At 38.1% G+C, this 16,454-nt stretch overlaps 1 protein-coding gene across 1 annotated transcript in view; it reads left to right on the top strand.

The window, feature by feature from the left end:
• LOC104027713 (protein eyes shut homolog) overlaps positions 1-16,454 on the top strand; it is a 961,671-nt gene that overhangs the window by 270,444 nt on the left and 674,773 nt on the right. Inside the window, exon 14 of the mRNA XM_075707654.1 lies at positions 12,704-12,808. Within this exon, the coding sequence (XP_075563769.1) occupies positions 12,704-12,808 (105 nt within the window). The remainder of the gene's footprint in view (positions 1-12,703; positions 12,809-16,454) is intronic.

Consider the following 16,454-nt stretch of genomic DNA (forward strand, 5'->3'; position numbering starts at 1 on the left):
TTTTAACTCTGGAAAAGACATTAAGTAGTTGAAATTTTTATTTCCTTTTCTGAAATTAAAATAAACTCTTTTTAATTGCATTTTGTTCAGTTGCATTAATAAAAATATATTCAACTTAGTGTTCTGTGCTATTGATAATCTGCTTTAATTTTCCCTACTAATATGATAAAAATTGAAAGCAGTGTGTATGTTGTTTGATTAATTGATGGAAAGTAAAACTGTATTTTTCCTACAAAAAAAAGTGTTCAAAAATACCTACTCTGTGAAAAATAAGTGAGCAATGATAGCTATAGCTGGTGTTGTTTGTCTTCAGATCGTATCACAGCCATACTTGATCGAGATAGAAACAAGAATACAATTTTGGCAAAAGTTCACTTTGTTCTCTTGTAGAAAGATACCATCAGATCCTTATGATAAATTGCTTGTAAATTACACGATTATTTGTGTGTCTAACAGGTTTAAGAAAATAGCTCTTGCATCAGGAGCAGTCTTCATGGCCCTACTTTCTGCCAGAAGCAGCTAACAGGATCATGGGGAAATCAATAAAACTGTCTCAAAAAATATGCCATCTTAACAACTAATATGCTGTGGTGTCAGGGACTGGCACACACTGACTTTCAGCTGCGGATTTGAGAGAGGCAAATGGAGCAGCATTAGTCATAAGCGGTAACAGGAAGACAAGCAGCGGCAGTCTCAGAAATCATACACAGTTAGTGGGTGTTGTAATAAAGAGCCAAACAGATATGTACAGAGAGCTCAAAATCTGTGGTGACCAATGGAGAGGAAAGAAAAAACTGAGAGAGATCTATTATGGAGAAATGAAAGGTTAAAAAAGCAAGTAGAGCAGTGAAAGACGAGGAGGCAAAATTAAGTTAGAAGTAAATAGAGCATTTCAGGTTGATAGTAACACCAGTAACATCCAGTTTAGGAGCACTTCATACATATTTTGTCAATGGTTAAAAATAGGCAGATGGGACATAAGGAATGTAAGATGATACATGGAGATTTAGAATCTGTGAAAGTGATAATAGTTGCAGTTCCCACAGACGTCTGTGATTTTGCTTGATTCGTGCCAACGTATTCTAATATTATTCAGCATTACAAAACTGAGATGTGCTCTATTTCCTACAAGATCATATTCTCCTTTTCTTCTTTCTTTGATAACTGGCTTTGCTGTCATGAGTTTGCATAGTATATGCCTATTTTGTGCCAATCATGGAAATAATGGAGGTGATTACAAAGTATTTGTTCATATAAATAGAAGCATTTTTAATGCAGTAATTTTAAAAGAAGGAGCTTTAAAAGCTCTTACTGCTGTACTGTAAGGATCAAAATGGAAAATGTCTAACTTTTCTGTAGTAGATTGCGAACAGTATGTTTGAACTAGGGAATGCAGGAAAAGCTCTTCCTTTGAAAATACAGCTACACTACTTTGGGATATGATGGAGTCCACTTACAGAACCAGAACTATAAACTAATGTGTGGGTGTCACCAAGGCAGCCTGGAACAGGGTATGTTCTCCTTAGGAGGAACACTTTATCCCACATTCATACTGATGCAAATAGTTTGCCAATAATGTACCTGTTCATTCCAAGACAAAAAGGAGTCAAGATCTGTCAACAGTAAAACAGCTACCAGTGAGTTATTGGCAGATTTTAATGGATACCTCGACGCCTATGTTGAAGTCACAGAAGTTCACATGACCGCATATTGGCCATTATGAAAAGGCTCTATTTAATCCTGCATTTCTTTTGTGAGAGACTTTTCATCACGAATGTGCTATTGATATCACTTCATATTGGCTTTTTGTGTGAGACAGGACAGCTCTCACAAGAAAACATATCAGCAAGTCTACTGACTGGAATTGGAAGTGGGGATAAGGATCATCCTGATTACACTGAATATTTTCATCTGTGCTCATGCTATTTGTATGATAAATGCACAGTCAGCCATTGTGGATGTCATTAGGTCTGCTCTCTCCAGGCCTTCCGACAACTGCTTCAGCCTCCCTAGAAAGAGTCTTTGATGCAAAATACTCAATATCTGAGCTTCTAAGAAAATTCTTTGCTTCTAAGAAAAGCAAACAGTTGTAAAAGAATGTTCCATGTCCTGAGTTCTAGGACTGATGTTAACGGCCCAAGAAGATATTGCCATAATAACAGTGATACACTCAAAACCTTTTTAAGGCCAAAAGGAAACACAGTGTATATATAGGAATTTTTTGTTTATCCAGTCAATATTTAAGCAATGTAGAAATCCATATTCTATAATGAATGTAGAAAAGCACCATTAACAGCACAGTCAAAATTGTTGTACTGGAAAACTTATTAATATCTACCCATTTTCTTTGGTGTTATGTTCAACTTACCAGTGTCCCTCTGGGTCCTACAGGTGACAGTTTCAATCTTCTCAGGAAGGAGTGGGGGGAGTTTAGGCCTTAGCCATCACATCTTGGGCCCTTTCCCAAGAGAAAGATGATGTCCATGGCAGGGGTTTCTTCCTCCTTAGTCAGGGGTCCAGCTGGTGTTATTTTTATGTACTTTCTCATCCAGCCCGTATACTTCTACGCTGCCAGCTGCAGCCTGGCAGTGGCCCCCAGCCCCAGGCACACAAAGAGCTATGGCTGGTCAGGCAGTGATGGGCAGGGAATGTCACCTGCTCCCCAGCAGGGCCATCCCCAGAGCTGAAGCTGGAGCAGGGGAGACAGCAGTCACCCAGCCCGGTGCAGGGGTTAAACCAGCAACACCCAGCTCGGGCCACAGTGAGGTCAGTGCACAGCTTGCCTCCCCTGCCGAGGGCAGAGATCTTATTTACTGGGCTACAACAGTAGCTCTGAGTACATGGAGGCACAAATTAGAAAGTTCATCACCTAATCTGCTAACTCTGTGTCAATTACGTCTGAAATTTTTCTGATGAGGCTTCATTAAGGAAGTGAAATTTGAAGAAGTCCAGTAAATGTATAGGGCTGACTTTTTCTTTTCAGTTCTTTCAAATGCATTTTTATTTTCCTAGCATGTTAAAAGGCATTTCCAAATAAAGTTTAGCTTTAGCATCTGAGCTGGTTGCATACGAAAACTGTCATAGGCCTAGCTGTTTGCTTGTCTTGCCATTTACTAGCACCATGCCAGGAGGCATCATGCCGGTTTGGTGTCGCATGCCGTATGCATGACGGCTCTGCTGGAAGTGCCGCACTGGACGGGAGGGAGACAGCTGCCTGTTTGAATGGCCTTGGCTGTGGTGCTCCACAGGCAGCGGAGCCCTCTCCAGCCTGAGGAGCTTGTTCCTTCCCTGGGAGCAGAGCCAGGAAGAGACAGCACCATAAGTGCGACAGGGAGCAGGCCTGGATGGAGGGAGCAGCTCTCTCCTGCTGAGGAAAGCCAGCAGGACAGGAATACCCAAAACAACTGAGAGAGTCCCGAGAGGAGCAGGGAATCTTCTTGCAGCTTCTGCTCCCAAGTCCAGATTTAACTGTTAAAAGGATGAGCACCTGACTACTGGCAGCTTTGCAGCCTGCTGCATGAATTTTCCTTTACTCTGAGCAAGATAGGCAGACAGAGAGAAGCAGCTCCTGGGAAAGACAAAGAAAAGACTTTCTCCCTCTCTCTCTCTCTCAAATCAAAGCTTGCTCTCAGATGCCCTCTTGTGGGAGTCAGCATACACAAGATCACTGTAATTATCCCATAGTAAAGAGCTACTGGACAAATGGACAGATGGCGGCACTGCCACTTCCCTCGCAACGTTTTGCTCGATTTTGCCAGTTAGAGGGGTTTCAAGAACATCTGGCAGTTGTGATAGGCAAAGGCAGACCAGATCTGTTAACCTGGCAAGCCTCAAAAATTCGAAAAAGACTTGCTCAGCACATCCAGACTAGTTAATTCTGGGCATTATCAGAACCTGAAGAAGGTGAAGTAAGGAATAATGACAAGTAGGACACCTTTAGTACCGTAAGGAGTAAGATACCTTGAATCAAAGCATCAGCCAGGTGGGCTGGTATGGAATTCACCAGTGATACAGAAGGAGGAGGCATTTTTACAAGGTGTTGGTTACTGACCATTTTCATTATTTGGGTGGATTTCCTCTGGTAGTCTAAGTGCCTGGAACCCAAGAATTTTGTAAGTCAGTGTTCTGGGATGAGAAGGCATGCTTTTTTCATCTCGAATAAGTGACAGGATTATATTTTGTCTGTTGTAAACCCTTTGCCTATTTTAAATTTTAGAAGATATTATTAATTAAATGGATTTCAAAACTCTGCATGTGTGCCTGAGTGCAGAAGTGATCCCTATGCTAGTAAGGTGACACCAGTGAACACTAGATGGAAAAAACATGATTCCAAAGTGATTTTTACTTTAGCACTTAGCACTGAATTTTGTTGTAATTTATATGCATAAGATTCTTAATCTGACTTCCTCACTTATATCATGATCCATATGAGTTCTCTATGTGTAACATGATCCTTATTTAAGGTTTTGCCTGTGTCTTATTCATGTTTATCATTATCATGAGGCAGTATGAATCAACAGCCAAAATCTACCATCAGTCACATGTTGACTTAAGTAAATCTTAATGCTTTACACATCAGACTAAATAAATTTGCAACCTTTTAATATGGTTTCTGAAGATCAAATCTATATAATTTCCTCTGGCATGTGTCATAATATGAGCTTTCAGAATCCTGTAGTAGCTATTGTGGCTAAACAAGTGGTCATAGAATCATAGAATCGTTTAGGTTAGAAAAGACCTTTAAGATCATCCAGTCCAACCATTAACCTAACACTACCAAGTCCACCACTAAACCAATTAAGGGTCCTGTGCAACAATGAACATTTGAAAACCAAAATTATAAAAGGATGTGCAGTGTCTTCTAGCTCAATTCACTCCATCAGGTGACACCTTTTATTTGTGTTTTCAAAAATATTTCCCTGTGCATTCTTTTTCTAAGGCTTTCTAAGCTTTGTTTTCTGTAAGCCTGCAAAAGCCGTTCTATTTTAGGAAGCTTTTGCTGACCCAGATGTTTTAAGTTAATGTCAGGACCACTGCACAGTTTAAAATAATTGAGTCACTCCATCCTCCATTTCACGCTAATCATCTCCACTTCTGTCCTCCACAATTCAAAGGAAAGAATTGGCCTGAGAAATCTATTGGTGCCTACCCATCTCTACAGTCAGTCACAGATACTCAGTCTCGCTTGCACCTCATGCATCAGATTATTGTTCCACATCAATGGCCCTTATGGAAGCAGCCCAAAAGCCAAGTATTCTTTTCTCTGATGTTGCCTAATGACCTAGTTCATATAATCAACATACCTGTATCTGATCTCTAGTCAAAACGCTAAGGTTTTTCAAACCAACCCAAAATCTGGAAGCTGGACTGAAGAGGGCAGGATGGCTTCCCCAGCTCCTGGCTAGCAGAACTCTGACTCATAGCAGGCCCATGGTGGCATAAGAGCTAAAGGCTGACTGCCTTTCCCCCTGCTCAGCTGGGACAGTGCCAATGGGCTACTGATTTTCAGAAACACTCCAGAAGGCGGGCTGCCGAGGGCAGGCTTCCCACAGTTGGGCATGCAAACTTAACATGCTGGAAAATAAACGCTACTTATGCATACATGGAAATGTATTCAATATGTATTTCTGTGATTATTAGAGAATGTTTATCGTCACGTCTAATGTGGAAATGTACCTGCTTCCCCTGGAAAGAGTTCAGGTTAGAACACTGAAGGGAAAAAAAAGGTCAGTAGAGTGCAGAAAAGTCTGTTTAAGTTTCATCATGCTGCAAATTACATTACATAAAAATTTTGGTAAGCTAATACATAAAAACTATTGAATTGCATGAAAGAAAAATCAATTATAGTTCAGTAGCAATGTTTTTTCCAGTCATCTAAAACATAAGCAAAGTCTCTTTTTTTGGTGAGAAATCAAATGGCACATTTCTCCAATAGTTTTCCATCTGCAAATACTAAGCATGATTTATTTAAATTAGAAGGTGAATAGTAACAGTTGCAACCATCTGACAAAAGATAAGTTAGTTCTTCAATCAAAAATTTAATTAGTTTATATGGGATTTACTTTATCATTGCTCTACTGGAGGTGTTATAAGATTATTTTTGTATTTCAGTTTATCCCCTTTATTTTAGATATAATAGGGTTTTTTTCAATAGTGATGCATAATATAGTATATGTAGAACATACATTAATATCTTTCTGGGTGTGACTGTGTATGTAATTAATTTTAGACAAATTGGAACATAATCATTTAATATTAATAGGCTTGTTTATCAATAAAACAAAAAAGTTGTCGGTTGCTGTGAGGCCTTTATCAAATAAAAAATGAAAAGCAATCGTGTCTAGAAAAGCTCATACAGTGATTAATGCACACACAGAAGACTCTGGAAAACATGGTTGAAATTCTTAGTCTTCTTGAGTTACTGTGGGAAATCAACCAAATTTTTCCTTAATTCCATACTTTTTCTATAAACTATTTCTCTTTTCTCCTTTTCTTTGCAAGTGTTTTATATTTATACTCTAAACAGTTATGGTCATGGATGACATCATACTATGAACAGTAATATGCTGGCACAGTGAGCACAATTTTTACTTTTCACACCTGAGAGCACCTGTAAAAATAACATATGGATATCAAGACAGAATTTCCTACTGCATCAAGATTTTTTTGTAACTGCCTCAATTAACCTGTTAGGACTAAATTTTCTACTATGACATGAGCAGTCAGTGAATGAACTCTGACATAAGAAAATCTACCTCCAGCCAACTTCCCCAGTGCACATTTTCCATCCCTCCCAGATATTCTATTAATGAGTTTGAGAAATGGAAGGGGCATCTTACGTAAGACTGGTTTTCTCTAGTTTTTTTATAGTGGATGGTTCCTCTTCTGAAAAAAGTCTGCCAAATCACTGATGTTGGAAAAAGTCTGTTATTCAACACTGCCTTTGCAATACCAACTAGCATTGTACCAGAGTTTTTGATACTAAATTATATTTCCCAACATATATTGGGCTGTGTTTTTAATAAGTCAAAAAATTTACCTTTGGGCACCCTCTTTGTCAGAGTTGTACTAGAAAAGGTATGACACTATCAGTTTTATTATGACCACACTAAGTAATAGCCATATTTGGTGCCATCTTCAGTAACACGTTTGATGACGACTTCTTCTTTACTCTTTGTTCTTTTTTCTTTTTGTTTCCTTATTTTTTTTTACACCTTTCTCTTTCTCAGTTCTGCAACTCGCTATAACTGCTGATTTTGCTATATTTGAGGCATTTTACATATGTTAGGCACTCATTTTTTGTCCATTTTGTTATCCTTAGAACTGGTTTTGCCCAGCTCCTATGTTTGCTTCACTACCAGTATCTGGCCACAGGTGAGATGTTAATAGCCTTGGAGTTTCCAATACCATCCTACAAATGCACCTTCAAGGCCTCTGCTCTCTCTCCTGTACTCCTTCACACTGCAGTCTTACTCTAGGGACATAATTAGCTCATTCTATACAGTGTAACAACTTCTTATTCTTGTCTACATCTTATTAAAAATAAGCATAACATGATGCAATTGTACAAAATTAAAGAAAACTAAACCAAATGAAGCAAGATCCACCTGGCCATTAGACAAGTCCTGAGGCCTCTGGTGTTACCTTGACACCAAACATGTGGCCTGATGATAGCAATGGCAATGCCATACGTACTGGGCTGCAGTGGTGATAACTGGGACATTACCCCACAGCTTGACTCACTTCACTGACACAGTAGGTTGAACAGAGACTACTGCTTGCTCAGATCTGAGGAGTCTTGAGGCAGGAGGGAAAAAGTGTTAAATGCAGAGTGATATTTTTAAAGCTGTTTGTACAACTTTTATAAGAAGATTTTCTTTCTTTGGCACTTCTGCAGTCAGGCAAGAAACAGAATTACATAGATTATTTGCTCCCATAACAGCAGAGCAGCACCTGACAGCCACTTTTCCTAAGAACCTACAGAACCTGCAAGGACAGGACATACACATTCCACATGATGACAATGATGCTACAGGGCCCAGCTGCCTTGAGGTGGCCTATTGCTGTCACAGAAATATATCTGGCTCGCAGAATTGTCTTGATGCTTTCCCAGGAAAGACCCACAGAAGGCTACAGGATGAGTGAATTTATTCTGGAAGTCTCCTAACAACCCATAGATTGCTGGTTGTATGCTCTGCATTAGATCTGTATACCAGAAGGCAGTTAATGTTGCCCATTAACCACCTTGTACTGAACCTAATTACTTAGTTTTGATTAAAGCACACATTGAATCCAAAAACACTCAATCCTGATTTGAATGCATGAAGAGAAGCCAGAATTTCACTGGTATTTTTTTCTAGTAGTAATCACCATCAGATTTAGAAGTTTATATTAAATATTTTATTTAAATTTTTGTCTTCACTTCAAGCTATTGAGTCTCATTACCTTTTCTACACAAAATGAAAAAAGCCTCTTACTACCCAAGTATTTTCTCTTTGTAAAGACACTTATACACTGTAATCAAGTCACTTCTTGTTTTTGTTTGTTCTAAATGAAACAGATGGAGCTCTTTAAGCCTTTGCCGACAGCATGCTTTCTTCAGTTGTTGAATAAATTGTGTAGCTTTCCCTGCATCCTTCCCACTTATATTTAAATATGGAACATTGTAGTCAATGTTTTATGCAGAGGTATTTTACACATCAATATTCTTTCTTGGTTTTTTAAATACATCTGAGATTTTTTTTTGTTGTTGTTACAGCACTGCAATAGCACTCATATGCTGAGGTCTTCGGCAGTCCTTTTCAGATCACTTTTGTTGTTTCCTTACATACAGTTCATCTACAGTTCAGTAGCTGTAACCTACATATCTTTTTCTTTGTTTGTATCTGGCAGCTGCAAGTGACCAGAAGTGACCTACAGTACATTGAAAAATGTACTGTTTAACTAAACAAAAGTTATCACAAGATTTCAGTTAGTGCATATGCTTGCTCTCCTGTTGCAGGGAGATACAGGAAAGGAAGTGAGAGTAGAAATGCAGTTTTCTTAAAAGTCAGTGTTGAAATAATAGAGTAAGGGCTTTTCACATTCACCTACAGAAAAAAAGGCTCAGGGAAGTGTGAAGTGTCTCATTTGTCTCATTAAGATTTTCTCATGAGAAAGACTTGAGGGATGAATATAGGTTGAATGTGCCAAAAGCTGTACTGCTCTCTTTGTGAGAGTAGGACTTTCCATCTACCCCTCTGTATTTTTAACCATGTACATTTATGACATGCTTGAAGAATGTGTTTGCTTCTGCCTGCTAGTGTTAATATTTTTACTACACCCTGAGTGTCCTCTGCTTCTTTGGCTACTGCATGCCTGGACTCACCTCTGTCTTATCTGACTAATACAGAAATGTGTCTTAATGGAGAGGCAGAGTGGAGATACAAATTTGGATAGAAGCACTATGTTGCAAAGTGGGAGCTCTGATATCACACACTAAGTAACTTCAGACCTTTCCTATCCTATTTTAAATTTCCTAGACCTTTTGATACAGGTAACTCGTGGTCCTTCCTTACATGATCACAGATTTGGAATACTTGTCCTGCTTTACCTTACCATGAGGCACAGCAAATTTCCAATCGAACTCACTACACAAACATAAAAGCCTTTGGACCTTCTTCTGTGTTATAAACAGTGTGTGTGCCCTGTAAATTATATAACCATAGCACTAGAAGAAAATAATAATCTATTCCATCCTCATCCCAGCAGATAACGTATACTATACTGTGTCATTCTTTTTATGTTTATCTCACCTTAAAGAAGTCCAGCACCATTCCTTATTTTCCTCAGGCAATCTTTCCAGTGTGTTATTATACTAACTGTTAGAAGTTCCTTAACATCTAATTTGACTTTCACTGCAGTTTAAATGCATTACTTCTTATCCTGTCCGCTATGAACATGGAAAACTAAAGACATTTGAAAAAGCCTTCTCTTATTTTATGACTGTCATCACATTTCTATTCAAATCTTCCTTATTTAGGCTTTACAGCCCCATTCATTTTGTTTTTCCTAAGAAGTCATGCTTTTGAGTTCTTTGTCATTCTTGTCATGCTCATCTAGACTGTCTTCATTTGGTCCCTGTGTTTCTTGAATGCAGCTTACTGCACAGTGCAAAGCACTCCAAATGCAGCTTTACACCAGCTAGATGAGAATGAAAGGATTACTTTATGCTTGTAACTGGCTATATTCCTTTTTTATATATCCCAGCACACTATTTGATTTGGAACAAAATTCTGGGGTTTGTTCCTACTTAACTTGTGATTTGCTGTATTGCAATATCTTCCACTTGTTCTGATTGGATAACTCTATCTCCAATTTGTCAACATTTATGAAGACTTCTAATCCTGTCCTTTAATGTACCTTTTTGTGTTGCCATCAATAAGCTTACTCTGTTGTCCACCATCCAGACTGTTGTTGAAAATATTGAATAGAACTAGATGTGGACAGTAGACGTCTTTCAAAATCTGTGCAATTCATCCATTTTGGTAGTAAACCCACTGATAACTAATGTATGAATATGGCTTTCCAACAATTTTTACTCATCTGAAAATATTCTCTTGTAGTTGATATCTAGTTCAATTATTAAGATTTCACACAAGGTAGCAGTAGAAACATTACTGAAGTCAAGCAATATGACATCCTACTTTTCTTTTTTTTGGTTTTTGTTTTTTTTTTTTTTTACCCACAAGGCCTGTAACTCTGGTGTAGAAGGGAATTGATTTGCTTATATAAGGCTCATTTTTAATACATTATTTCATATTTATATGTTCTTACAAGTAATTAATTTAGCAACTTTTTCCCATTTTGCCTCCAGGAACTGAAATTACACAAACGGATCTGTAATTTCACAGCTCTGTCTTTTACTCCTTTTTAAAGGCTGACTTTATTGAGTCTTCAGGTACTTTACCTATCTTCCACAAATTCATGAAGAAAGCTGCTGAGTTTTTATTAGCCAGCTCTTGAAGTACTCAAGGGTGAAGTTCATCAGACCAGCCTATCTGAATGTCTAACTAATCTGACAATTCCCCAGCCTGCCTTCTCTATTCGACACTGACATTTTGCCTTTTAATCATAGGTATCAATTATGATAACAATCTGCTTGCAGCTGACCTTTTTACTGATGACTGAAGCAAAAGAAGCATTGAACAATTTGGCATGATTACCACTATCAGTAACCATCCTTCTCCATTGAATGGCAGACCATACCTTTCCTTCATCTTTAATGCTGAAGTACTTACAGCATGATTTCTCATTACCCTGACCATCCCACGATAGTTACATCTTATTCAGTGCCTTTGCTGGTCTGATTTCATGCCTACATGTTTATGTTTTACTTCTTAGGTTATCCTTAGTAACCTGACCTATTTTTTGTTAGTTAGGCATTTTCATCCTTTGAAAAACAGAAGTGCCAAATTGGTCTCCTAATACCCAGTGCTTTTTCCCCACAAAAGGATAGTTTGTCCTGGTGTACTTAAAGAAAGCAGTAACTTTCTTAATTAGCTTTTTAGTTTAGTTCAGCCTCTCATCAGGTTTCACATCAGAAATTTTCTGCATTCTCTGCAATTTTTCTGAATTCCTTTGGTTTTATGTTGTTTACTGCCCTCCCCTCTCCCTTCCCATGGACCTTGATTGACCTCACCCAAGTTCTTCACATTCCTTTCTTCTTATTCAGAGGTTACTCTTACCTTTTACTTAGAATCAGATCCCAGAAAATCTCTGTTTGTAGTTGCCTTTTCCACTATTGCATGAAAAAATTGCCAATAGCACATTCAAAAATCTTTCTATTTCTGAATGATGATTCCTTTCCAAAATGTTGTTTTCCATCACTTTATGGATAAAATACTAACAGCCATTTTTCGTACTCTCATCAGTGACAGCTACAGTTTTCCTTCTCTGTCACCACAGTAGCTTTTGGTATTCATAGGAGCTCTTAATCTCTACAGTTGTCCCTTGATTTTGAATCAATTTTGGATCAGACAGATCCCAGTATTTTTTATACCAGGCTAGAGCTTGCTCTAAATTAATGCAGTGCACAATAGAGAAGTGAGGGACTGTGGATTTTCTTTGGTATGCCCAATGAGGTTTTTTTTTTTTCATAAGCCACCTATTATATTGTCTTCTAAATATTCTCCTCTATATGACTTCTGTATGTTCTCCTATATTTTTGTTGTTTCAGATTTGAATTAATTTGAACTGCAGCTCAATTAAATCTTTTTAAAAGAAGAAAAATAACAAAACAGCTGAATGAATTTGTGGTTTTCTGTTGGGATCTGAGAAGTGGCTTTATTCATCTAAACATGGAAGCAACCTTGAGAAATATTTTTCTTATTATTGTTCCTGAGGAATTAAATCTCTAAAATAGTTATAAAATTGTAGCATATAATTCTAGTAATTACAGTGTCAAGATGTAATGCTAGAATACACAAAGGATATATTTGCGAATGTAGCTCATACTTATTCCTTTAAAATATTTAATTTGTTAACTATCAGCTATGATCTAGGAATATCTCTAGTTTTAAAGCTGTCAAGCAGAAATAAAATAGTGTTTCCAGCCTGGAAAAGTTAAATTGTGCAGTTGTCACTTGTACTGCGAAGTAGCTTTTCTACTTTCCCAAACCCAGCGTGATTTATAGTTTTAATGTTTCATTTTCTTTTCTGTCAGACAAAAACTGTTCCACGGATATTCATGAATGTTCCCTCAAGCCCTGCAAAAATGGAGGCCATTGCCATGATTTGATTGGTGAATTTTACTGTAGCTGTTTGCCAGGTAAGAATTCAAGTGATATTGAGGTGAGAATTGTTCTGTGGTACTCAAGAAAGAAATATAGTTTTTCATAAGCACAAAACTAAGTAGTCATTAATTTTGCTTGAAAAGAGAGAAGGACTGAGCAGGTATTCTTTAAGCATACTCTACAATTGTTATGCAGATGGTGTCAGCAGCATTTGTTTACAAAACATAGTTTGTGTACCAGAAGTACTGCCTTGCAAACCAAAAATGAATGAAGAGTCTTAGAAATCAACCAACACTGTCAGTGGTATTCACACCAAAATGTTTGAGGAATTCTGAATTTCTAAATCTTTGCAAAAGTTAATTTTCTTCCTTCCATAAATGTAGAATGATTTTGTTTCCTTCTTTTCCACTAGCAAAAATTATTTTTTAAATTTCTTATTATACACTGAAGAAAAAAATGGGGAGAATTTATACAGTAGTTGTCAAAAGGGTTGCTCGCAGTGATGAGAGAAGCTAATAATAACTGAAGTAGTCAACAATATCAGACCAACTTTTCTGTCTTAATATGGCATACATAATTTTTATCAAATATATATAAATATCTATATATAATATATATAAATATATATAATAAATCATATATTTATATGATATATATTTATTTACAGTAAGTATACTGTATGTATCTTAGAAATATATGAACTTATATGCTTCAGTGTGGCTTTTTCTCTATAAAGTTAGATTGGTGCTATAGGCCAGCTTCTATACATTGGAATAACCAGCTAATTTAAATATATGATACTTGTATAGTATAACAAATTGTTGATTTTTTTTTTCCTGCTACCTTTATTGTGGGTCAACTAGCGTCTGATTGGAAAGTAGCAAGTAAAACACGAAATGATAGTACTTTTTCAGTTGCAGTTTTTTCATACTCTTAGGTCCCTTACATTGCATTAAACCTTGTTCTATCATGTCAAGTTAGCAATGTAATGGTAAAAGGATCAAGCTTATATTTGGACAGAAATATTTGCTTATAACGGATAGGAAAAAGAAGCAGTTAAAATTATTATGTCCTTATAAGCATTATATATGTTTTTATGTAAGATATTTAAGAATGTATACAAGTTATTTAAAGTCTACTGTGTAAATAGCTTGAAAGTTGTGTAAGTTGTAATAGGTTGAAAGTGTGAAGCATAGAAATAGCATAGCACTCACTCATAGCATAGAATAGCACTCACCACTAAATCATGGTATATAGGCCTAAAAATAACTTGAATACAACCTCTTTTAAGACCTGAGAGTCTCCCAATAGACATTCAGGACACAGAATATCTAAGTTTTGTCTTTTTTATTGTTATTATTATTAATTACTATAGTTAATTTGTTAAGACTGGACTCTTATATGTTGATCTAATAGGTTAGTTTTACTTTTTAAATTGCAAAGTCTATGACTATAGGGGGACGGTGGAAACTTATGACTCTAGCAACAGAAGGAATATTCTTTCTTTGCCTGCACACGTGCAATTACTGAACAGGCACAGTGCCCTGAGAATAGGTGAGGACAAAGCGTATCTATCAGAGAAGGCACTGAGGCCAGTGGAACCTGAACCAACTGCCTGCACCAAGCACAAGTGGTGGGTAATAGTTAGAAGAGGTTTCCTTCTGCAGAGGATGGAGGAACCCATCTACCTACCTGTCTTAATTTGTTGGAAGACTTCCTACTTGTTGGGGTCTTGGATCTTAGATCCTTTGGAAAGACTGCTGATGTTCATCTTGCCCTCAGACTGCTACCTCTGGTTGCCCACCCAAATGGGAACCAACAGCACTACCAAGGGAGACCTGGAACAAATTGAAGAGTGACAACAGAGCACTAGGAAAAGTGAAGAAGGGCCTGGGGGACCATGCAGTGTTTTTCTCAGTCTTTTCAGTGAAAGAAAGTCAAAGGCTTAGGTCGGTTTGGGCATGTCATGCAGGTGAATGCTTGGCTGCCTGGCTGGTATTGCAGACAGATCTTTAGCTTTTATTACCCTCTCTGAAGAACTACTAGTGAGAGATGTGGCCCAGCTGACAAAGTGGAATAAGAGCATTTTTGGCAACAGGCTTCTTACCCTAATGAGGGGGATTTAAACTAGATACGCCACAGGAGGATTTCCTTAAGAGGAAGAGAAGGCAAACAGAAAGTGTTTAGGGGACAGAATAGTGGGGGAGGCTCTCACGCTTGTGAAAGCAGCATGACTGAGAGGGTCCCTCTTCACTACATATGCAGAAATGCATGCAGAATGTGATACAAACATGAGAAATTAGAAGTGTGTGTGCAGTTGCACAGCAATGATTCATGGGGTTTAGAGAGACATGGTGGGATAGCCAACACAAACAGAGCGCTGCAGTGGAAGGACATGGGTCTTAAGGAAAGACAAACTGAGAAGGTGAGAAGGAGGGGTTTCACACTATACAAAGGAAAGCCTCAGATATACTGAGCTTTACATTGGAATGAATGATGGGCCAGTCAAGAGCTTATGGGTAAGGATTAGTGGGCAAACTCACACAGGTGGCGCGGTGAGCATCTACCACAGACCAGCTGATAAAAAAAAAGTAAATGAAGCCTTGTCTAAACATCTTGAAGAAGTCTTACCATCACAGGCCCTCATACGCATGTGCAACTTCAATGACCACAGTATTTGAAGGTGGTTTAATAGGGCTGGACACAAACAACCCAGGAAACATCTGCAGTGTTGAGAAAAAATTTTTGATACAGGTGATCAACCAGAGGATAGGGGAGATGTTCTGTTGGACTTGCTGCTCACAAACAAGGAAAAACTGGTGAGGGATGTAAAAGAGCCTTGGTCCCAGTGACCAAGTTGAAAAATTTGTGAGAAGACAAAACCAGCAGAATCACAGTCCTGAATTTAAGGACAGCTCATTTTGTTTGAGGAATCTGCTTGACTGGATCCCCACCCTTTGAAAGCAAAGGAGCCCAAGACAACCTTCTCAAACACAGTATAAAGGTCTGTTCCAATGTGCAGGAAGCTGAGCAGGTGTGGCAGAAGAATGAAGAAAACATGGGCCCGTTGATGAATGATGTGCATGTAGTGACAAAAGGTATGGAAAAGAGAGGTTATTAATGGCTTCCCTGCTTCTGTTTACTGATAGGTTCACCCTCAGGTGACTCCCAGATTGCTCTGCCTGGAGGCAGAATCTGTGGGAGTGAAACATTATGCATGGCAGAGGAAAATAATTAGAAGAGACTTAAGCAAATTAGGCATACCTAAGTATGTGGGACCTGATGAGATGTATCCACAAGTGCTGAGGGAGCTGGGCTGGCATCACTGTGAGACTGCTGTCTATTATCTTTGAATAGTCATACTGATTAGGGGAGAGTTCTGATAACTGGAGAAAGGCAAAAGCAACCCCATCTTAAAAAGGAGGATTTGGAGAACTACAGGTAAGTCATCCTAACCTCAGTCCCTGGAAAGATTATCGAACAAATGCTCCTGGAAGCTTTGTGCAAGAACATGAAGGATAGGAAGGTGACTGGAAACAGTCACCATGCATTTACTGAGGGTGAATCATGCCTAACCAATCTGGTAGCCTTCTATCATGAAATATGCAGCTCTGTGGATAAGTTGAGAACAGTGGATGCAATTGACTTTAGAAAGGCTTTTGACATGACCTCCCTGAGTAA

This window comes from Pelecanus crispus, chromosome 3 (assembly GCF_030463565.1).
Source record: "Pelecanus crispus isolate bPelCri1 chromosome 3, bPelCri1.pri, whole genome shotgun sequence".
Classification (NCBI taxonomy): Eukaryota; Metazoa; Chordata; class Aves; order Pelecaniformes; family Pelecanidae; genus Pelecanus; species Pelecanus crispus.